Below are 23,465 nucleotides of genomic sequence, written 5' to 3'. Positions count from 1 at the left end.
AGTGCCGCTGGACGCAGATGCCAGGCTGAAATCGGCCTTTATCACCCCTCTGGGGCTCTATGAGTTTTTGACCCTGCCCTTCGGCCTCAAGGGAGCGCCGGCCACCTTCCAGCGCCTGGTGGATCAGCTACTGAGGGGGATGGAGAGTTTTGCCGTGGCGTATATTGATGACATCTGCGTCTTCAGCCAGACCTGGGAGGACCACGTGTCCCAGGTTAAACAAGTCCTGGACCGACTCCGAAAGGCTGGGTTAACAGTAAAGGCTGAGAAGTGCAAGGTGGGGATGGCTGAAGTATCTTACCTGGGCCATCGGGTGGGGAGCGGCTGCCTGAAGCCAGAACCAGCCAAGGTGGGGGTGATCAGAGACTGGCCTGCTCCCCAAACCAAAAAGCAGGTCCAGGCCTTTATTGGGATGGCGGGGTACTATCGAAGGTTCGTGCCCCACTTCAGTGCCATAGCCGGCCCCATCACTGAACTGTGCAAAAAGGGGAAGCCAGACAAGGTGATCTGGACTGAGCAGTGCCAGGAGGCTTTCCGGGCGCTGAAGGAGGCTCTGGTTAGCGACCCAGTTCTGGCAAACCCAGATTTTGACAAACCCTTTATGGTGTTCACCGATGCCTCAGACACGGGACTGGGGGCGGTGTTAATGCAGGAGGATGAAAAGGGGGAGAGACACCCCATCGTGTACCTGAGTAAGAAGCTGCTACCCCGGGAACAAAGCTACGCGGCCATCGAGAAGGAATGCCTGGCCATGGTGTGGGCCCTTAAGAAGCTAGAGCCATATCTCTTTGGGCGACACTTCACCGTGTACACCGACCACTCTCCCCTGACCTGGCTGCACCAGATGAAAGGAGCCAACGCCAAGCTCCTGAGGTGGAGCCTGCTCCTGCAGGACTATGACATGGACGTGGTCCATGTGAAGGGAAGTGCCAACCTGACAGCGGATGCGTTGTCCCGGAGAGGGGACCCTGAACTTCCCCAGGTCACTGGGCAGAGTGACCCCGCTCAGTTCAGTCTCGAAGGGGGGAGAGATGTGATGCAGTAGGGACTGTCTGTGTGGGGAGTGGGAGAGCAGGGGAGGACTTTAGGAGATGGACGATGCCAGAGCCTGTAACCTGAGCTAGGTAAGGGAGGGGAAAGGTCAACACCTTTGCCCGGGAAGGGGAAAAGGAAGGGAGTGGCAGGAGGGAAGCAGTTTGAGTTTGGGCTTGGGGCTGTGTGGGCGGAATTCAGGGTATCCTAGCTAGGATCCAAGCACCCTGAAAGCCCAGAAGGACTCGGTGGAGGGGTCCTGACTGTGCCTGCAAGCTCTGCTGTAACCTGTGTTCCTGTTGTCCAATAAACCTTCTGTTTTACTGGCTGGCCGAGAGTCACTGTGGGTCCCAGGAAGAGGGGTGCAGGGCCGGACTCCCCCACACTCCGTGACAGGAGCCCAGCATCCCACTGCTGTGATAGTCTAGGCAGTACAGAATCTTTTCTTTTCACATGAAAGGAAGGGGGCTGATTGAAGCTCAGCCCCCAGTTCCTATGATGAAGACGGTTACTAGCTGTTCTGTGCCATCTACTGGGAATGACTGGGAGTCATTCCTATTTTCACCCAGGCGCCCCCAGCCAGCCTCACCTGAAGCCAGCCAGGAGCTCTCACGGGTTCATAAGAAGGACGGTTACCAGTCCTACTACACCATCTGCTACCAGGGGGGGAAGAGGAGCAGATACTGCTCTTCACTGCTGCAGTATCGCGTCTACCAGCAGCATTCAGTAGACATAGGGTGACATTGAAAGAGGTCAAGAAACTATTTCTTTCCCTTTTCTTTCACGTGGGGGGAGAGGGAGTAAATTGACGAGCTATTCCCTGAACCACACCAGACAATGTGTTTGACCCTACAGGCATTGGGAGCTCAGCCAAGAATGCAAATACTTTTCGGAGACTGCTGTGGACTGTGGGATAGCTGGAGTCCTCAGTATCCCCTCTCTCCCTCCATGAGCGTCCCTTTGAGTCTCTGGCTTCCCGTTACGCTTGTCACGCAGCACTGTGTAGCCTGTAGATTTTTTTTTCAAATGCTTTGGCATTTCGTTTTCTGTAACGGAGCTCTGATAGAACAGATTTGTCTCCTCATACAGCGGTCAGATCCAGTATCTCCCATACGGTCCATGCTGGAGCTCTTTTTGGATTTGGGACTGCATTGCCACCCGTGCTGATCAGAGCTCCATGCTGGGCAAACAGGAAATGAAAATCAAAATTTCGCGGGACTTTTCCTGTTTACCTGGCCACTGCATCCGAGCTGAGATTGCTGTCCAGAGTGGTCACAGTGGTGCACTGTGGGATACCGCCCGGAGGCCAATACCATCAATTTGCGGCCACACTAACCCTAATCCAATATGGTAATACCGATTTTAGCGCTACTCCTCTCGTCGGGGAGGAGTACAGGAACTGATTTAAAGAGCCCTTTATATCGATATAAAGGGCCTCGTAGTGTGGACAGGTACAGCGTTAAATCGGTTTAATGCTGCTAAAATCGGTTTAAACGCGTAGTGTAGACCAGGCCTGAGTCTATCTGTGGTGAAGGCCAAAAATACTCTGCCAGCTGTAGTCAGAACAACTGCCCATAAGAACAATGAAAATGAAGGCCCTTGACCCACATGCTGTTTCTGCCCAGGAGAGAAAACTTTCTCTAAAACCAAGCCTCTTCAGCAATGTCAAGGAAATGCCAATTTTCCATAGTTTCCAAAGCTTTCGGGTTCATCTGGTAAAATGAATCTGCGGCCACACAATTGTCTTTGCTGTGATTTAATGCTGTTGCTGTTCTTGTTGTTTCTCAGAAGTTCGTTGTCCAGCTCCAGATGTTAACAACGGAACACAGACACCGATGCCTAGACCTGGAGAGGAGACCTATGCACTTGGGGACAACGTTACAATTGAATGTGATTTGGGGTATGGTATCAAAGGCAATAACAACGGAAATGTTCAGATTCACTGTAAACATGATGGCACATGGGATCCTGCCGTACCAGTTTGCGAACCAGGTCAGTGTAAATGGCGGAGAACTGTGATTCTTCCAACTCTGGCCTGGTGGCTCCTGTCCCTGGTGGGCAATCATCAGCCCGGCTCTAACTGCTAGGCCAGCCTGAGTATGCCCCAGTTCCCTACAGGCTGGGACCCTGAGATTCAGTGCATCTCATAGCAGCCTTTGTTACTGGGGGTAGTATGGAGCTCCTGGTACAGATTAAAGATCCTATCCCCCTATGCTCCTCTTAAGGGAGGATAGTGGTGCAAATGCAAACTGCAGCTCTGTGTCTGAGTAGTGGAGGGGATCAGGTCTCAAAATGCTCAGCACCTGAAAAGAGTTTTAGGCATCCAATTATTTTCCAAAGGCCTTGTGAGGATTTTAGTCACTCAAAGGCATTTTCCAAGCTGTGGGTGTATGTACATAAGCAGCCCTGGGATTAGTTTACCATCATGCTATCAAATGTGTATTAATTCCATGGGTCACCTCCAATGACTAAAACCATCCACTAAGAACAGCTACATTACTGCTCAGACCTAGTGCTACCCCCTTGTGTCACCTTAACTAACCTCCCCCTTCGCTAGTTTGGAAGAGATGGGCAGCTGGGGATAAGGATGTCTCTGTGTATCTACAGGGAAGGTTCAGTTGCGGGGGTGGGCTGAGGTGTTTGTTGGGGGACTCAGAGGGTTTAGTAGCTTGGAGGAAGATTGGGAAGTTGGGAGAACTTTTGAGCTGCTGGAGGAGGTTCAGATCTGGATTTGGAGCAGTAGAAGTATAACAGGGCCAATTTACTGAGTCAAGGCAAGTCAATGGAAGCTGCAAGCATTCAGCATCTCTCTGGATCATCATCATCATCCATGTTTCAGTGCTGTTCACGGAGCATGTGAATGACTGTCTCAGCAGCTGAATGGTCACATAAAAACTTAACCATCTTTTCATCATTTTTGTGTGTGCTGTCCTGATGCCACACACAGCAAGAGATGAACACCAAGATAGCAGGTTGTTGGCCATACCTGGGGTGTTCTTTCAGGTGTTCTGGAAAGACTGCTTTTTGCTGTAATGGCATCAGGAAATGCTGGAAATCTGTCATCTCCTTTTCTTTTTAGAGATTTTTATCTACTGTATAAATAATGTATATTTCTCTCTTCAATTCTAGTTTGTTCCCAACCCCCGAACATCTCCCATGGCCAGCACAATGACTGGGGCAAGAGAGTTTTTGTTGTTGGCTCATCGGTAACTTACAAATGTGACAGAGGCTTCTCACTTGTTGAAAAAGCCTCCATTCAGTGTGTCGCTGGTGATGAGGTCTCTCCAACCTGGAGCGAGCCTACCCCTCAGTGTGAAGGTAACTCATTCTGTATTACACTAAAAGGACTCGTATTGGGAAAGAGTAGAAAAGATTTTTGAATGACTTGGTGTTATGTGTCCCCATAACCCATGCACCCACTGCCATCCCATTGCTGACCACTCCTTTCCAGTGCCTTAAATGTTCCCAACAACCTACTCCCTAAGATGTGTGCTGCCAGTTTCCTCTCTCACCCAGCGGCCATATATTTGATCTGCTGTTTGACTCACATCCAAGCTAATGCTAGTCCTCCTTTCACACTGATTTCTCAACCACCTGTGCCTGACCCCTATTCTAGCAACTGGTTCCCAGTACAACTGTCCTGGTAGCATCCCCTTAAATCTATAATCCTCCCAATCTGCAATAGCAGTACGTTTGCAGGAATAGTCTGAATCCAAAATGTTGAACTGACTCTGGTGGCTTGATTTAGCAGCAGGAAGCTGCAGGGAAAAGTGGGCAGCATGGAAGATGTTCATGTATTGAATACTACATTATTCCATCTCCAGTATTCCCATATTCCCCACCAGGAGACCTGCTAATAGTCAAATTTCATCACAAATCCAGTGCAATAAGAAATGATCTGTTGCGATTGCCTGTGGAAATAAGAACTTTCCTTAAACACAAAGGTCAAGAGCAAGATTAAGAAAATCTGATGTTCTTTTGTGGCCATCCATTTTCACAATGTTCAAATTGCTTGGAAGATAGATGCAGCAGTCCTCTACGTGTCTTGGCTTTCATTGTTCCCTGTCTTAGACTGAGCACCAACATCTTTGCTGTTTTTCCCTCAGTGGTTGAAAATGGAAGGATGACTACAAAAATATTTCTATTTACATATCGTGTCACTCTTGATATTTTTTTTTGTAACAAAAGCTACCTAGTCAACGGCAGCAAAGAAAGCCAGTGCCTAGGTGACAGTAGATGAAATTTTCCTGTATCAACTTGTGAGTGGGATGTATATAATGATGGGCTATGCTCTGACCACTTCTCTGACACACGCACTCAGATCCTGAATAATTACAATGTATAGAGAGGTGATGCGGTGCCAGCACATGCCTGGGCAATGGAGAACTCAGAGTTCTGATCCTGGTTCTGCCATTGCCTTCCTCTCAGGCTTTGGGCAAGTCTCTTTGCTTCTCTGCCTCAGTTTTTCTGTTTGTTAAATAGTTTCCTTTTTTATTTGCCTTGCAAAGGTGTGGGGAGGATTAATCGGCACTTTAAAAAGACACGCACTAAGTAATTAAAGGATCTGGAAACTCTTGTTTGATATTTTACAGAGACTCAGTGTCCAGTCCCACGTATTCAACATGGAAGCCTGAAATCTCCACTTCCACATAACTACACGTACAGAACCAGTGTAACGTTTCAGTGTGATCCTGGTTACATCCTCAGGGGCTCTGATAGGATTCAATGCCAAGCTGATGGCAAGTGGTATCCGCAGCTACCCGTTTGTGACCTAGGTAAGTGTGTGACAGAGTAGGGTGATGCTTTGTGGGGTGTCTATATTGGGGCAACTTTCTATAGTCTATAAAACTCATGATGTTGCATGTTGTATCATTGAGTGAATGTGATTGTCTGTCTGCCTTTTCCCTCAAGGCTTCCTTTCTTCCATTTTATGTCTATCTAGGCTGCAGCCTTTTTCTGTTGAAGTTCCTTTCTCACTTTTTTTGGGGAATCAAATGAGCACCAGAGAGTTCAGATCTCAGGGGAAAGCAATTGGTGAGAAAAGACAGAGGCTAATTGCCTGGGTTTAATACTGAAAGACCAGGTGCAGTTTGCTGCGGAGAGCAGAGTCTGAGGCCAGTCAACACCAGATAAAAACAGCTCTGAGTTTGGGAGATAATTCGAATGCTAGGGTAGTTAATCTTCATCTGCAGCACTAAACTGGGAAGACTGCAGAGTAGAAAAGCTGGATTTTGATTTCTGGGTTTTTATTCATGGACTGTTTTGATGCCTGTTATTTCCCAGCTCAAGGGAGGACAAAGAAAACACCTTTTATGCAAGAGAGCAAGAAAGTGCCTGTGACTTTCATTTTACAAAACCTAGACATGCCACCTGAGGTATCCCTGTGACAGCATAGAAGATGGAGATTCCTTATTTTCATGTGTTTACCTCTAGAAGGGTATGATGGGAATTCACTCACCGATGTTTATAAAGCTCCTCAGAAAGGTCCTCAGAGTTTTAGGCATCCAATTATTTTCAAAGGGCCTTTTGAGGATTTTAGTCACTCAAAGGCATTTTCCAAGCTGTGGGTATATGTATATGAGCACCCCTGGGACTAGTTTATCATCATGCTATGAAAATGTGTATTAATTCCATGGGTCACCTCCAATGACTAAAATCATCCACTAATAAAAACTATATTATCCTGTAGATGTGCAGACTCACTCCTGCAGTGCCTCCTGCTGGTGACTTCTGGGAATTAGCTCAGTTCCAGCTCTGGAGCGCCCTCTGCAGGCCAGTGATCCGCCTGTCCTCTGGTCCCCGTGTCCCTCCCTGGACCCAGTGCCCTTTTACATGGGGTTCTGCCCCCTGGCAGTAACCCCTTTCTTTCAGGGTCTCTCCTCCCTGGGAAACCCCCATCTTCTATCCTCACCTTGCTTCAGTAGATGGCTACTGACAGTCATTGTCTAGCCCCACACCCTGGGGCAGACTGCAGTATCAGCCTACTCATCACTGGCAAGGAGGGTTTGGACCTGCTGCCTTGGCCTACCCCTGGGCTGCTCCCTGTAAGCCCCAGTATCTTTTAGCCCAATGCTAGGCTGCAGCCAGAGGGCTTTCCAGGCTGGAGCTCCCGAGCTCCTCTGCCTTTCCGCAGCCCTGCTTCACTCAGGTACCTTGTGTCTAACTCCCTGCAGCCAGGCCCTTCTCCTTCTACAGGCAGAGAGAGACTTATTTCTCCTGGCTTCCTTGGCCTTCTGATAAGGCCCTGTTGCTCAGTTTGGGGCGTGGCCCCAGCAGCAGCCACTTCCCCTAATCAGCCAGGGTTTTACCTTGCCCATCCCAGCCCTCTTGTGGGCTGTTTTAAGCCCTTCAGGACAGGAGCAGGGGACCATCCTGCTACATACCCCTCAGACCTAGTGCTATCCCCTTGTTTCACCCTAACTAACCTCCCTCTTTGCTAGTTTGGAAGAGATGATCAGCTGGGGATAAGGATGTCTCTGTGTATCTACAGGGAAGGTTCAGTTGTGGGGGTGGGCTGAGGTGTTTGTTGGGGAACTCAGAGGGTTTGGTAGCTTGGAGGAAGATTGGGAAGCTGGGAGAACTTTTGAGCAGCTGGAGGAGGTTCAGATCTGGATTTGGAGGAGTGGAAGTATAACAGGGCCAATTTACTGAGTCAAGGCCTGACCTTCTAGTCAATGGAAGCTGCAAGCATTCAGCATCTCTCTGGATCATCATCATCATCCCTGTTTCAGTGCTGTTCACGGAGCATGTGAATGACTGTCACAGCAGCCGAATGGCCGCATAAACACTTAACCATCTTTTCATCATTTTTGTGTGTGCTGTCCTGATGCCATGCACAGCAAGAGATGAACACCAAGATAGCAGGTTGTTGGCCATACCTGGGGTGTTCTTTCAGGTATTCTGGAAAGACTGCTTTTTGCTGTAATGGCATCAGGAAATGCTGGAAATCTGTCACCTCCTTTTCTTTTTAGAGATTTTTATCTACTGTATAAATAATGTATATTTTTCTCTCTTCAATTCTAGTTTGTGCCCAACCCCCGAACATCTCCCACGGCCAGTACAATGACTGGGGCAAGAGAGTTTTTGTTGTTGGCTCATCGGTAACTTACAAATGTGACAGAGGCTTCTCACTTATTGGAAAAGCCTCCATTCAGTGTGTCGCTGGTGATGAGGTCACTCCAACCTGGAGCGAGCCTACCCCTCGTTGCGAAGGTAACTCATTCTGCATTATACTAAAATGACTCATATTGGGAAAAAGTAGAAAAGATTTTTGAATGATTTGGTGTTATGTGTCCCCATAACCCATGCACCCTCCGCCATCCCATTGCTGACCACTCCTTTCCAGTGCCTTAAATGTTCCCAACAACCTACTCCCTGAGATGCACACTGTAGGTTTCCTCTGTCACCCAGCACCCATATACACCTCTACCCTGCTATAACGTGACTCGATATAACACGAATTTGGGTATAATGTGTAAAGCAGTGCTCGTGGGCGGGGGGCTGCATGCACCGGCGGATCAAAGTAAGTTCAATATAATGAGGTTTCACGTATAAAGCGGTAAGATTTTTTGGCTCCCATGACAGCGTTATATCAGGATAGAGGTGTATGTGATCTGGTGTTTGACCCACATCCAAGCTAATACTTGTCCTCCTTTCACACTGATTTCTCCACCACCTGTGCCTGACCCTTATTCTGGCTACTGGTTCCCAGTACAGGTGTCCTGACTGCATCCTCTTAAGCCTATAATCCTCCCAATCTGCAATAGCAGTACGTTTGCAGGAATAGTCTGAATCCAAAATGTTGAACTGACTCTGGTGGCTTGATTTAGCAGCAGGAAGCTGCAGGGAAAAGTGGGCAGCATGGAAGATGTTCATGTATTGAATACTACATTATCCCATCTCCAGTATTCCCATATTCCCCACCAGGAGACCTGCTAATAGTCAAATTTCATCACAAATCCAGTGCAATAAGAAATGATCTGTTGCGACTGCCTGTGGAAATAAGAACTTTTCTTAAACACAAAGGTCAAGAGCAAGATTAAGAAGAGATGACGTTCTCTTGTGGCCATGCGTTTTCACAAAGTTCAGATAGTTTGGAAGATAGATGCAGCAGTCTTCTATGTGTCTTGGCTTTCATTGTTCCCTGTCTTAGACTGAGCACCGACATCTTTGCTGATTTCCCTCAGTGGTTGAAAATGGAAGGATGACTACAAAAATATTTCTATTTACATATCGTGTCACTCTTGAGTTTTCTTGTAACAAAAGCTACCTAGTCAATGGCAGCAAAGAAAGCCAGTGTGTAGGTGACAGTAGATGAAATTTGCCTGTATCAATTTGTGAGTGGAATATATATAATGATGGGCTATGCTCTGACCACTTCTCTGACACACACACTCAGATTCTGAATAATTACAACACATGGAGAGATAATGTGGTGCCAGCACATGCCTGGGCAATGGAGAACTCAGAGTTCTGATCCTGGTTCTGCCATTGTCTTCCTCAAAGGCTCTGGGCAAGTCTCTTTGCTTCTTTGCCTCCGTTTCGCTGTTTGTAAAATAGTTTCCTTCCTTATTTGCCTTGCAGAAGCGTGGGGAGGATTAATAGGCACTTTAAAAAGATGTGCACTAAGTAATAAAAGAATCTGGAAAGCATTGTTTGGTGTTTTGCAGAGACTCAGTGTCCAGTCCCACATATTCCACATGGAAGCCTGAAATCTCCACTTCCACATAGCTACACGTACAGAACCAGTGTAACGTTTCAGTGTGATCCTGGTTACATCCTCAGGGGCTCTGATAGGATTCAATGCCAAGCTGATGGCAAGTGGTATCCACAGCTACCCGTTTGTGACCTAGGTAAGTGTGTGACAGAGTAGGGTGATGCTTTGTGGGGTGTCTATATTGGGGCAACTTTCTATAGTCTATAAAACTCATGAAGTTGCATGTTGTATCATTGAGTGAATGTGATTGTCTGTTTGTCTTTTCCCTCAAGGCTTCCTTTCTTCCATTTTATGTCTATCTAGGCTGCAGCCTTTTTCTGTTGAAGTTCCTTTCTCACTTTCAATTGAGCGCCAGAGAGATCAGACCTCTGGGAAAAGCAATTGATGAGAAAAGACAGCGGGTAATTGCCCGGGTTTAATACTGAAAGACCAGGTGCAGCTTGCTGTGGAAAGTAGAGTCCGAGGCCAGTCAACACCAGATAAAAACAGCTCTGAGTTTGGGAGGTAATTCAAATGCTGGGGCAGTTAATCTTCATCTGCAGCACTAAACTGGGAAGACTGCAGAGTGGAAAAGCTGGATTTTGACTTCGGGGATTTTTATTCATGGAATGTTTTGGTGCCTGTCCTTTCCCAGCTTAGAGGAAGATAAAGAAAACACCTTTCATGCAAGAGAGCAAGAAAGTGCCTGTGACTTTCATTTTACATAAGCTAAACACACCATCTGTGGTGTCCCTGTGATAGCATAGAAGATGGAGATTCCTTATTTTCCAATGTCTACCTCTAGAAGGGTATGATGAGAATTCACTCACCGATGTTTATAAAGCTCCTCAGAAAAGCTGCTATACAAATGGAAATTTGCTATAAGATCCTAACTCTTTATTCCATCTTTTCATAAGGGAAAACTTACTGTTTTCAAGCAAGGTGATGTGTTTAACAGTGTAACGGTTCTCCTTTTAATTCCATGCAGTGGCTAGCATCACACCACTTCACTACAGATTACTGCTATTCATGCTTCTCATTGCTTACTATTACTATCCCCTGTGAAGCAGATAGTCATTGCAGTTTGTGTCCCCTCCTCTCATAACTTTGCATTGTCACGTACCGCAACCCACAATTCTGCCCTACTTGTTTTTGCGATTACTGAACCATGTTCTGCACTCAGTGCAGTGGTGAGCAGAGTGTAGGCCACTCATTTCCATAGCTGGGTCTCACATGCCACATTCTTAGAAGGACGCTTCACTCTCCATAGGTTTCAGGGTTAAATGACTTTTACAGGTCCCTGTCTTGTTTTGGATTGTTAGGGAGATGTTCCTACCCGCCAGTGCTTGCATACGCTGACAGAAGCGATCAGAGAGAGTTTCTAGTTGGTACTGTAGTGACCTACTCCTGCAGACCAGGTTACACACGCATCCCTGGAGTATCTTCTCATGTCACTTGTTTTACAAATTTTACCTGGTCTAAAGTCTCAGAACTATGTCAGAGTAAGTAACTCAATTTTTGCCTGAATTTTCTTTGCTTTAGTTGATATACAGATTGAAGAGCAATTAATACCTTCTTGTGGCGGGGAGGGAGGGAACACTTTGGCACCTGGCTGGCCCCGAGGTGCTGAGCACTTGCAGATCTGACTACAGCTGGAGTTGTGGGTGCTCAGCACCTCTGAAAATCAGGACACATTGAGCAATTGGCTGTGTGAATGTGTCTGTACTGTAGACATGGTGATACCAGTGTGATGTGATGAACTGCATTTACTGTACAACTTTTCACCTGCTCAGCTGTTCTCTGCCCACTAGCCCTAATCAGATAGGAGAACTTTGAACACCCTAATTTTATAAGCAGCCCCAAACATCACACTCACACACGTATATTACATACATAATATTAAATACTGTGGCAAATGTGACTTTTTTCTTCTATCTTATTCTGAAAAAAACATCTAAAACTCTGTTGGTGTTGCTCAGAGACTCATTGTCCAAAGCCAGTGGTTGAAAATGGAAAACAGATCTCTCCAGTGGAAACTGAATATACGTATGCCAACCGTGTTGTGTTTCAATGTGATCCTGACTACATCCTCAGAGGCAGTGAGGGGATTGTGTGCCGGAGCGATGGGATGTGGCACCCTCCAGTACCATTTTGTGATAAAAGTGAGTATAAACGGGAAGAGAGCCTACCGTTCAGAAGAAATGTGCTGCCACTGATCGTAGTAACAACAACGGGAAGGCTGCCTCCTTACCTCTCAACTTCTAGGGGGATTATTAGAAGGATCCTGAGAGGTTATTAATAAATACCAAATAAATGACCTCGTCCAATTCTGGGGGAGGGGGAATCAACATCTAAGTATTCCCTACAGTCTAAACTCCAATCCTGCTTCTGGCTGAAGGTTAAATGTGACAGCTGAAGGAACTCCCACCCCTTTGCATAGATTATTGAAGAGTCTTAGATCTCTCTTTCTGTAAGTTTTTTCATAATGACTTTGCTTAATTTGTGCCAGGGCTGAGCCCTGGCCCCTCTGGGCTTGGCAGTTCAGAGCCCTGGCCCCTCTGGGCTTGGCAGTTCAGAGCCCCAGCCCCTCTTGTCTTGCTGCATCAGTTATGAAAGTTAAAAAAAAATTTGTTTGAGCCCCGGCACCTCTTTAATTACAAATTAAGCACTGCCTAATGTTCAGCCTAAATTTTCCTTTTCTTAATTTCCTCCTATTAGTCCTGGCTCAGCCCCCTTGTAACATCCTCTACAATCACTCCCCTTCTTCATTCAGTGTGGATGGGCGGCAGGAGTGAGATAGTTCTTACACTGAGGGAGATGTTGTGGGCAGTGAGACTGAGACACTTGTTGGGGGAAGCAGGGAGGGTTGGTAGGTTGCAGGAGGATTGGGATGTTTGTCTAGGAGATTCTGGAAGGATTAAGCACTATGGAGGGGGGTCTGACTAATATACTGATCTTTCAGCTGACCATCAACAGCCCCCGTTAAAGAGAATTTACCTATGGTCTAAATACCAAATGCTGGATTCCCCTGTAACTTCATGGGCTGCCCTAGTTGTTGCCTGAGTCAGTGAGAGGAGCATCAGGTCTTACATTGTTTCTATCCATGTGTAGCCTGTGGCCGACCTCCAACTCTCATGAATGGGCTGCACAATGGTGGGATGAAGGAATATTTCCCCTATGACTCACAAGTGACCTATAGTTGCGGACAAGGTTTATCACTGATTGGAGAGTCCTCCATTTATTGCACATCTGATGGGGTAAATATGATGTGGAGCGGGCCTGCCCCGCAGTGCAAAGGTAAGTCGTTCTCCATGACTCTAAATTACAAAGGGTAGAGGGTACTTTCAGGAGACCCAGGTATAACATCCCAACCCTTTTTGTAAGTGGGGCTGAAAATGAGCAGAGCTGTCTGCCACTCCTAATCCCTCCCACAATCATCTTTGAAGTCCAGGATTACCGCTGACGTGGGTGGTGAAAAGCTGGGGTGCGGGGGTGGGGGGTGGCTACGGCACTCAGGCTGCATTGACCCAAGGTATCCTCATCCGTTTGGCTCCCTGGGTGGAAACTAAAGCTTTGGGTGGAGCATTATCCCTCCTGGTCTGGTGGCAAATCTCACCCTGGAGTGCAGATGGCTCCACTGCTGTGCTAGCTGTAAACTGCCAGAGCCGAATAGATCCCACAGCTGTTAAAATAACCAGGTAAATCTTCCAATTTCCATGTGAAGGAGCCCAGCAGGGACAGCTGTTCTTGCAACCCACATGGAATAATGAGTGCAGTAGGAGCAGCAGGATTCCCCTGCGTGCAGGAGATGCTTAACACGTACAGCCTGGCAGGTGCATCAGGGGATTTGCGAATGGGCTCTGAGCTACTAGCCCCAGGCAGAGCTAGAAAGCAGCTAAGGAGGTTTATGGTGCCCCACCTAAACTGTTGGCCTGGAACCACCACTGAACCTCCTCCGCCACAGACCGCTGTTGTCAAACGTATAAAAATTACCCCCTACTGATTTTGTCACTCGCCAGTGTCACCAGCCAATGGACCTTTGTCCCAGCTGATGCATGAGTCTCACTCCCAGTGACTTTTCCCCCCTACCCAATGACCCATCTCCTGGATCTAGTTCCCAACCCAGTTGTCCTGGAATCATCCCTTTAGGTATGGGTCCCTCTGGATGCAACATCAGGGAGTGTTTGAGGGAACAGCCTGATTCCAAAAAATGGAATAACCCTGGTGCCTTGATTTGGCGATAGGAGGCTGGGAAAAAAGAGAACTGCATTGAAAGCATTCATCCACATACCGAACCTGCCATATAAAGTTATCCCCTCCCAATAGTCTCAATATCATTGTGAATTGTCTGCTAAAAGGTCAAGAATCTGATATTCTTATGTAGCTTTTGTTTCGTTTTGTTTTTTTTACCCTCCATTTCTAGCATGCTTCGAAACAGATCAGTTGCTATTTAAGTGTATTGGCCTTGATTTGTTCCCTGTCTCAGATGTAGAACTAACCATTTAGTTATTTTCCTTCAGTGGTTCGCTGTCCGAGGCCAGAGGTTGAAAATGGAAAAATGATGAGTACAAGACAAGCGTTCACATACAATGTCACTGTTCGGTTCTCTTGCAAGGAAGGCTACCTGCTCCATGGCAGTAGAGTGAGTCAGTGTCAGGATGACAACACCTGGAATCCTCCTGTGCCAAGTTGTCAGCCAGGTAAGTGTAAATGATAAACTGAGGTATGGCAATTAGTCTGGCACGTGTACACTGAGCCCTAGTAACAGCATCATAGGGGGAGAGGTAGTCTGAGCGCAGCACTGAAAACCAAGGCCCTTAAGTTCTTACCCTCTTCCTGCCCCAGGCCAGTCTCCCTGGGTGACTTGAGCAAGGGATTTCTCCTCTCTGCCTCCATTTCCCATCTGTAAAAATGGAGATCATGGATCCAAGCTACCTTGAAGAGGTGTTATGAGGACTAGTTAGGAAAGTACTTGAAAGAACGATGCTAATTATGACTAATCACACATTGCTGAAACTCTCCTGGCTGTATCGTGGAAGGGAACCCAAAAAATCAAATATTTATCAATGGAATATATATTTAATAGGATAAGGACCAAGCAACCCCGGTGTTTAGGTCCAAGAAGCTTTCTTCAGGAGTGGATCAGCTTTAATGATGGATTTTTCCAGTTTAGAAAAGGTGCTTATCAAGGACCCCAGGCTGCTTGTACCAAAATCTGAAAAAGTGATGCCTTGTACTCCTCAACTGAGTCAATGCCAATGAACAGCAATGACATCTGAGCCTGCAAAAAAAAAAAGCAACCAACAGCCTCTGACTGCCCCTTAATCAATTTGATATTGACTAGCCCTTCCTTGGCCGGAGTGGCTGAGTGTGCGAATCCTCAGATATGACAAGTCTGGCTCCATAGAGTCACAGACTTGAAGCTCACCAAGGCAGACTCAGCCTTTCTTCCTTTGGAGGTAGACACATTCAGTTCTGTAGAGATTGCTGTGTGAGGGTTGGAGGTGAGATAAAGGAGTGGTGGGGGCTGATTTCCAGATGAAACTTTAAGGACTCAGGGACTGAGTCTCATTTAAACTAAGCCCCTCTCTGTTACCAGAGGCCTTAGTTTGCATGAAAATCAGGTTCTTCATTCAGGTCTGCATTCTGTAGACAGTTCTCAAATAGCCCTTCATGCTTACTGCCCCCAGAGGTGGTTGTTTCACTGGGGAAGGGGTTCCTTTCTGTTATCTAAGGGGTCTGTACAGAGCCAGTCACTGGGGTCTCTAATCAAAGCCTTTGGCATCCTGCAGGATGAGTGTCACTACAGAAGCTTAAGATGCTGTTAAGGACCAAGTTCTGCCCTTGGCTCCACTTGTGTAAATCCAAGGCAACTCCACTGACTTGCAATTGTCCCTCACTGCAACGGGGGTGGGGGGCTAATTCTGCAGTACACCAAAGAGGCTATTTAGAAGAAGACCACAAGTGTGCAAGGGAGTGAACTTCACATTCACAATTGTCCCAAGGCTGCCAGTAAAACTTCCTTAAATGAACCAACAAAGCACCTGTGCTCTGCTGTCCCAAGTGTGGCGTTTCAGCTGCCGATGACTCCATGAAATGGCCATGATACACAGTACTGGGCGGGATTTCATTCAAGCCCTTTTCTTGTTGAACTCATGATGTTTGGTTTTTTCCAGTGAGTCACTGTGGGTGTGATGTTAAAAGTAGTTTATTCCTCTGATTAAACCAGAACAGCTGGAGTGAAGTAAACCAAGGGCACGGGGCCTTAAGTAGAGCTGCCGCTTTCCATTACAGGCAATAAGCAGCACTCACAGTGCATCTCCTCTCACTGAACTGCCTTCTCGTCTGCTTTTTCCTTTCAGTTCAGTGTTCAAAGCCAGATGTGCAGAATGGAAGAATGGTCAATGCATTAGATGAGAAAATGTGGTACAATGTAAATGAAAGCATTACTTTCAAATGCTCTCCTGGGTACCATTTTTCAGACCATTGGTACCTGCCTACAACAGACAGCTTGAGCATTACTTGCTCCGCCAGCGGCAACTGGACAGCATTACCCAAATGTGTAAGTATGACACTCCAGAGGGTTTTGTTGAAGTAATAACAAAACAATGTTTTGCATTTCTAAAGTCTTAGTCCTCATTCTTTTAATGACTCAATGGGACCAAGTAGGGAGATGTGCCATTGATACAATAGAAGGGGAAAATGAATTGATCTGAAAGCAAAAGAATGTCCTTCCTCCATCCCATCCTTTCTTGTGCTTTGAAGTAGGAGATTTTCTCTCTTTGTAGCACCTATTCCATGCCAAAAAAAAGAAAAAATACGTAAAATGTGGTAGGTAAAAATCACACAGGATGGAAACTTGGACATATTATAAAATAGAATGGCTTCCAATGCAGTCTAGGGTATGAGACCTGGCATATCTTCTGCTGGGCTAGGGCACAGTATAAAGCAAATTTATGACTGTTTTAATGAGTAGTTGCCAGTGTGCTTAGCACTGTGAAACTGTAAATGGAGGCCTGGTTCTGGCTCAAGGAGTTGACAATCCAGGTGCCTGATTCTGCAAGTTGTTCAGAACTTTCTCAAAGTTGCTTAGAACTATCAGCCCCTATAGACGTCAATAAAATTGTAAGTGTGAAGGCCTTTTCAGTATCAGGTCTGTGTCAGACAGACTGTATGATACAGATATGTGTAACACGCTGACCGAGGGTTCAAACCCAAAAAGGAGCAAGCATACTTCAAAGGTAAATTCTTCTCTTCTCCAGCATAATCCCATTCCCTCGTTCTCTGTTTCATAGAAAAAGCAAAGCAATACTGAAGAATGCACAGGAGCACGTGAAAGTAAAGAGTTTCTCCATTGTGATGTGCCTCTGACAGAACTGAGAACCCTGCTGGAACTGAAGAAACTGTATCTGGAGATTCAGAAACTGAAGCGGGAGATTAAAAAATTGTAATGACTAGCTGAAATCTGTGATCCTAATTGTGTTAGGAAAGGGCAAGCAAGTAGAGGAACTAGATTGAACGGTATGAACTGGAGGTTTATTTTCATACAAGCTTCAGACCCTATGCAGCTGGAAATTTACGGCAACAACCTTCAGCTTTGCTATAATTGCTGCTTACATTTAGCTTTTATGCATTATAACACATACATTCACAGTGGGTGTATGGCTCTTCTGCTGTCTGATTTACATTAATCTTAAGGACAGTGATATTCATAGCTGCCCGTGCACCACTGAAAAGCAATCTTCCCTGTCCTCTTGATTTAAACTCAGCTCAGCAGACTTTCTTCTCAATCTGACCAGATCTAGTTTTGATTGATACCAGTGTTATCACCTGAGGCATTTTTATATCTAATCACACTTAAGAGTAGATGGTAGAAATTTAACTGTAGAGAAACAACCTGCTAAGCCATTTTCCCATTGCCCAATAAATGGACCTGTACCTTTTGAGATCAAGTAATTATTCCTGCATTCCAGGGCTACAATAAAATGCAATTGTTACAACTGCTGATTGATTGTGTGGTTTTTTGGTTTGTTTGTTTTTTATATCTTTATCCCACTGGCTACAAGACCTAAAAATCCTCAATGTGTTTAAAGGCTCCTTTTCTTAGGAGTGAAAAACCGTCTTGATCTAGTGAACAGTCTCAGCAGGGACTGCAAGGACAGAGCAAGCAGTGAAGACTGGCTTTTCCTCTCATGTGGAGAAGCTCATGGTTGAAGCATACTGGGGAAGTAGCATAGGAGACAGCAGCTTGCTGTACCTGTTCTGTGGAATATCAGGAAACATCTGTCTACAGCACTGTTAGGCTGATATCTACTCCTGTTTATGGAGCTGGTGAGTAGAATCAGATCCCCAAAATAACAAAGATGAATTTAATAATAATTGGAGATATACCAATCTCCTAGAACTGGAAAGGACCTTGAAAGGTCATTGAGTCCAGCCTCCTGCTTTCACTAGTAGGACCAAGTACTGATTTTTGCCCCTAATGGCCCCCTCAAGGATTGAACTTACAACCCTGGGTTTAGCATGCCAATGCTTAAACCACTGAGATATTCCTCCCTCCCCCAAAGAAAAGATGAGTTTCACCCAGAGAATGAGTAGAAACATGGGCAGCTCTAGGGATTTTGTCGCCCCAAGCACGGCAGGCAGGCTGCCTCCAGCGGTTTGCCTGCGGAGGATCCACTGGTCCCGTGGCTTCAGTGGACTGCGGGAGGTCCACCGAAGCCGCAGGACCAGCAGACCCTCCATAGGCAAGCTGCCGAAGGCAGCCTGCCTGCCGCCCTCGCGGCGCCAGCAGAGCGCCCCCCGCCGCTTGCCGCCTCAAGCACGCACTTGGCATGCTGGGACCTGGAGCCGCGCCTGAGTAGAAAGGATCCTTTGGTAACTGCCAACGCTGTGTTGGCCAGAAAAGTAAGTGCTACATCCCCTTCCACTGAGAATCGGTGGCTGTATAAAGCCAGGAGGCGCCGATTGAAAGAAAGCTGCAGAGAAGTAACATATAGGTCCAGAAGTTCCCTCCACCTCAAAATTGTAGCTTTGTGAGCTACTGAGCTCTAAGGGGGCATCATACTCTCACAGGGTAGGGCAAATTGTATTTCCAGGAAGGTGTCAGATGGGGACAAGGGACAGAAAGCAGCTGAACTCTGCATTAGGAGCTCCTTAGAAGCTGGTGCTTGGCTGTGCTGAATCAGTACAACTCTGGCTGCCTAGCCTACTTTTGGGTGACACTAGCTGCCTGTTCCCCCCATACTCTGGAGAAGCCCTCTCTGCCCCAAACCAGTCTCTGCCACCATGAAGGGACTCGGGATTTAATTTGACTTAATCTATTGCATCTCTCTCTGTTACTCCTCTAACCTGAGCTTTTCTCTGTAGACAAGGACCAGTTGAGGCCATTCACTAGTGATCCATTTAGGTGGCATGAACCAAGTCAGCCTGGGCCTCTAATCACCATTTCTCAAGCTGAGTAATACATTATGGAATCCACACACCTTCTGGGTGTGGTGTTCTGTCCTATCTAGTGGTACCAAGACCAGTTAAAGAGAGATAAAATGCATGTGCTCTACAGCCTTATGTAACAGCCAGTTGGCCGTTAGCTCATACAGTAGGTAGCTCCTGCACTAAGCTCCAAAGGTCCCATGTTCAATTCTGTCTGCTGACATCTGGTGTCTGTTAGTGTTACAATTACACTGTGAGCAACTCCAGAGACTAATCTTCTAGACCTTTTAATTTAAAGAGTGAATGTGGTTATACAGAGGTATTCAATGTCTAGCCTATAACACAGCTGGGGTTGATTACTAGGGTTTATTCCTGTTAAAAATTGTGCTACTTGCACTCTTGGCAGTGAAAGATCAGTGAGAAAAGAGAGGGTTAAAAGTTATCTCTGATGAAAATAACATACTGTGTGTGCTTTGAAATTTAAAATGTGCATGCTTATGTAAATTGGTTTGAATATTTAGTAGTAGTAGTAACATCACTGACCAAATGCATGACCCTGAATGGCAGCCACCTGGATGTTTTAGAGAGCATCTTCCACTGAGCAATATGTGAAAAGAGAGCTTTTCTGTTCATCTGTCCTGGATATTTATACAACTCTCATCACTGTGGTATCTAGCCATTGGGTCATGGTTAGGAAGCAGCTTGGAACAGAACAGATGGAGAGGAATGCAAAGTGGGCGGTCTGTTCCTCGCTGTTGAAATGTGCACAGACAACTCTGGAGAGTGAAGTTCTTCATTTATCCTCAACACCAATACAGCACAGGTAGCAGCAGGGCCGGCTTTAGGCCTATTCCACCAATTCCCCCAAATTGGGCCCTGATCCTAAGAGAGCCCCGCGCCCAGTTGGAATCTCTTCCCTGGCTAGAGGTGCCTTTTTAATTTTTACTCACCTGGCAGCGCTCCGGGTCTTCAGCAGCACTTCGGCGGTGGGTCCTTCAGTGCTGCCTAAGACCTGGAGAGAGTAAAAGACCCGCCGCTGAAGACTCGGAGCACCACCTGGTGAGCACAAGCCCCACATGTTTTATTACATGTAGTTTTTTTTTTTCATAGTCATCCCTGCTGGGGCCCTGTCGAAACTGTTCGAATTGGACCCCGCACTTCCTAAAGCCAGCCCTGCTTGTGTGTCTGTGGCCACGTTGCAGAGTTCTCAGTTTATTTTGCCAATTTGCAATTTTGCCAAAGGAAACACAGTATCAAAACATGAATGTTTATTGCCCATCCTTGTCCCTTGCTACATTAGATAATCCAGTTTCTGAGCCTGTAACACACACATTATATAAAGCTTCTTTTCTCATATCTCTGCCAAATGTTTGCATGCTCCAATGGAAAAAAAAATCTGCAGTGAGGACAGATGTTCAAGTCTTCACAATGCTATTCACCATGCTGGGCTCTTTCGAAAATAAAGCCCAAGGGTGTGTGTGCTGGTATTTCAGTTCCTTTGCCGCTTGTGTTAACGGTGACTTTAAGGATAACCTCCTGTCTGTGTTTGCTGTGAGCAACTGGCTTCAGACTGAGCCAGCCCTGCCCCTTGTCTCCAGACCCCGCCTCCAACAAGTCCTGGCATTGTTCAGGCCCCGCCCCTTCTCTCCTGACCCCGCCTCCAACCAGTCTCAGCGCTATTCAGGCCCCGCCCCTTGTCTCCTGACCCCGCCTCCAACCAGTCCTGGCATTGTTCAGGCCCAGCCCCTTCTCTCCTGGCCCCGCCTCCAGCCAGTCTCAGCGCTGTTCAGGCCCCGCCCCGCCCCCTTCTTTCTCCCTTGTGCTCAGCACGGCACAGGCTGTGGGTCGGAGCTCTCTGTCTGTCCCCGCCATGTCCCCGGGGCTCCCCGGCCCCGCGCTGGCCCTGGGGCTTCTGGCTCTGCTGCTGCTGCTGCCCGGGACTCACAGTGAGCTGCGGGGGGGCTCGGCAAAGCGCCTCCATGCGCCGTGCAGGGCGGGGCTTCCCGGGGCCGGGGACTGCGGATAGTGCCGGTGGGGGGAGGCAGGGCAAGAGCGAGGGGCCGCCCGGGTCCAGGGCTGCGCTTCAGCCCGTGGGCTGGCCCCTCCTGTCACTGGGGGGGGGTCCCTTCCAGGCAAAGGGGAGTCCCTCTGCCTGCTCTGTGCGCTGGGTCCCCCCGAGCCCCTTCCCCGGTGCACTCAGCCCGGGGACTGCCGCCTGCCCCCGGGGTTCCCTCGTTCTCCGGGGTTCCTGCCATGGGGAAAATGCCTGGGAGGTTTGGCCGTGATTTATGTCTCCTGTGTTTCCCAGCTGTGTGGCTATTGCTGCCGGCCACTGTCTTCAATTCCCAATTTAAACCCCCGAGGTGGGTGGGTCTGGGAAATCGGAGTAATCTCCCTGGTGGGCTCACCTGGTCTGTCGCAGCTCTCTCTTCTCACATGCATCTGGTGGCTTCAGGATCCTTCTGGTGTGCAAAGCTACTAGAATAAATATGTTCTGTTAAAACAGGCTTTTGTTCTGTCCACAGGTGACTGTGGGCCCCTGCCAAAGCTGAATTATGCTATCCCCTCTGATATGGATTGGATAGAGGGCTTCCCTGTTAACACACAAGTTACATACAAGTGCCGTGATGGCTTTTTAAAAATCCCTGGAAAGTCAGACACTGTAGTGTGCCTTTCAAACTCGCAATGGTCAAACATCAACGAGTTTTGTGGTCGTAAGTATTTTATTTCTCTGGACTGAAGTTCCTTGGGCTGCCTTTCACTTATGAAAAGATAAGACCTTTCCTATGTAGTAGTATAGTCAGTATTAGCTCTGCCCTGTAATGATACCTAAAGGGAAGGGAAAACATTTATATTACGTTTAACGGCTTTCTTCTAGTCTGGGCCTACAAACATTGAAATGCACGAATCCTAGTTATATGCTTATTTCTTGGCATCACTACTGGGGTTGTTTGGGTGGCCTAACATGCTTTTGGGGAGATGGTAAGAGTACAGTGACCAGACAGCAAGTGTGAAAAATCGGGACGGGGGGTGGGAGGTAATAGTAGCCTATACAAGAAAAAGACCCCAAAATCAGGACTGTCCCTATAAAATCGGGACATCTGGTCACCCTAGGATAGAGTAACCTTAACTCTGAATTTCCTGGATTTATAATACAGTAAAAGCTTTGCTATCCAGCATGTTGGGGGTATGGGGGGTACCAGTTAATCAAATATTGCAGTTAATTAAGTATTATACTTACCAATGGAATACCAATTTTCAAAAATTAGAATACAATAAAAAGTTTTCCATTGGGGGCCCATTCAGCATAGGGTCTATTTAACAAAGGGCATCCAAATGTGATTGTTAGTAACCTCCTTAAAGTACTGCTAAGGGAGTAATTTGTTTTCCAAACATTGAGTTTTGGTCTGTTGTATAGAAACCGTTTGTTGTAACCTGTCTTCATAGCCAAACCTTTCAGATCTAATGCATGTCTCTACTGCTAGGTAGCTGTGATGTCCCAACAAGGTTAAAGTTTGCTGCCTTAAGTAAGGAAGATGAGATGAAGAATTACTATCCTGCTGGGATCACTGTGAGATATACTTGTCGCCCAGGGTATGAGAACATCACAGAAATGCTTCTTGTTAGTACTTGTCTTGACAACTTAACATGGTCAGAAGCCCCTGAGTTTTGTAGAAGTGAGTATCTTTTTTTGTTACTTTTCTGTCTCACTTGATCTGAAAACATCTTTCACAGTTAGGACTAGTAGGCAGCTGGTTCCCAGTTTGCTAGCTTAATTGATATTTAGTTTGAAGGGCTGTTTAGCCAGGTTTTTGCCTAGGATAAATTGCAATAGCTGTATTTCCATGGAATATTTAGTTGTTCTTAAAACTGATTGGTGAAGATCGAGTACCAGGGTATCACTGGCTATATGAATACATTATGTCTGCTTTGAATTTCATATGAAAGTAAATTTCTAATACAGTACATTTCGACTAGAATAACCCTGGTAAATGACTTGTTGTAGGGGGAAGGAGAAATTTCTGCCATTGAACTTCCCTGAGGATTATGGGAGGTTTCTTGTCTGTCTTCATTAAAATGGATGACATGAATGGAGTATTTTTTTCCACAATGCTTGGTAACCTGTGGAACTTACTGCCACTAAAGAGTAAATCAAAGAATTCTGTGGGATTAAACAAAAAGGGGGTTGTACACTTAACATGCATAAATAAGGATAAAAAGACATCAGGGGTATTATATTTTTGGAACATAAGTCAACCATTAACTGTGGGGGTTTTGATAAAACTGTCCTTCCCACTCTCCACCC

At 46.6% G+C, this 23,465-nt stretch overlaps 1 protein-coding gene across 1 annotated transcript in view; it reads left to right on the top strand.

Annotated features, from left to right (window-relative positions):
• LOC127051414 (complement receptor type 2-like) overlaps window positions 1-23,465 on the top strand; it is a 153,863-nt gene that overhangs the window by 10,912 nt on the left and 119,486 nt on the right. The window contains exons 3-15 of the mRNA XM_050953675.1: window positions 2,821-3,024; window positions 4,162-4,350; window positions 5,625-5,807; window positions 8,056-8,244; window positions 9,702-9,884; window positions 11,050-11,229; window positions 11,707-11,889; window positions 12,839-13,024; window positions 14,248-14,427; window positions 16,090-16,289; window positions 17,023-17,175; window positions 21,666-21,873; window positions 22,645-22,836. Coding sequence (XP_050809632.1) covers window positions 2,821-3,024; window positions 4,162-4,350; window positions 5,625-5,807; window positions 8,056-8,244; window positions 9,702-9,884; window positions 11,050-11,229; window positions 11,707-11,889; window positions 12,839-13,024; window positions 14,248-14,427; window positions 16,090-16,289; window positions 17,023-17,175; window positions 21,666-21,873; window positions 22,645-22,836 — 2,430 coding nt within the window. The remainder of the gene's footprint in view (window positions 1-2,820; window positions 3,025-4,161; window positions 4,351-5,624; window positions 5,808-8,055; window positions 8,245-9,701; window positions 9,885-11,049; window positions 11,230-11,706; window positions 11,890-12,838; window positions 13,025-14,247; window positions 14,428-16,089; window positions 16,290-17,022; window positions 17,176-21,665; window positions 21,874-22,644; window positions 22,837-23,465) is intronic.

Source organism: Gopherus flavomarginatus, chromosome 5 (assembly GCF_025201925.1).
Source record: "Gopherus flavomarginatus isolate rGopFla2 chromosome 5, rGopFla2.mat.asm, whole genome shotgun sequence".
Taxonomy (NCBI): Eukaryota; Metazoa; Chordata; order Testudines; family Testudinidae; genus Gopherus; species Gopherus flavomarginatus.
The sequence above is the reverse complement of the archived record's forward strand: the minus strand, read 5'-3'. Positions and strand labels throughout refer to the sequence as shown.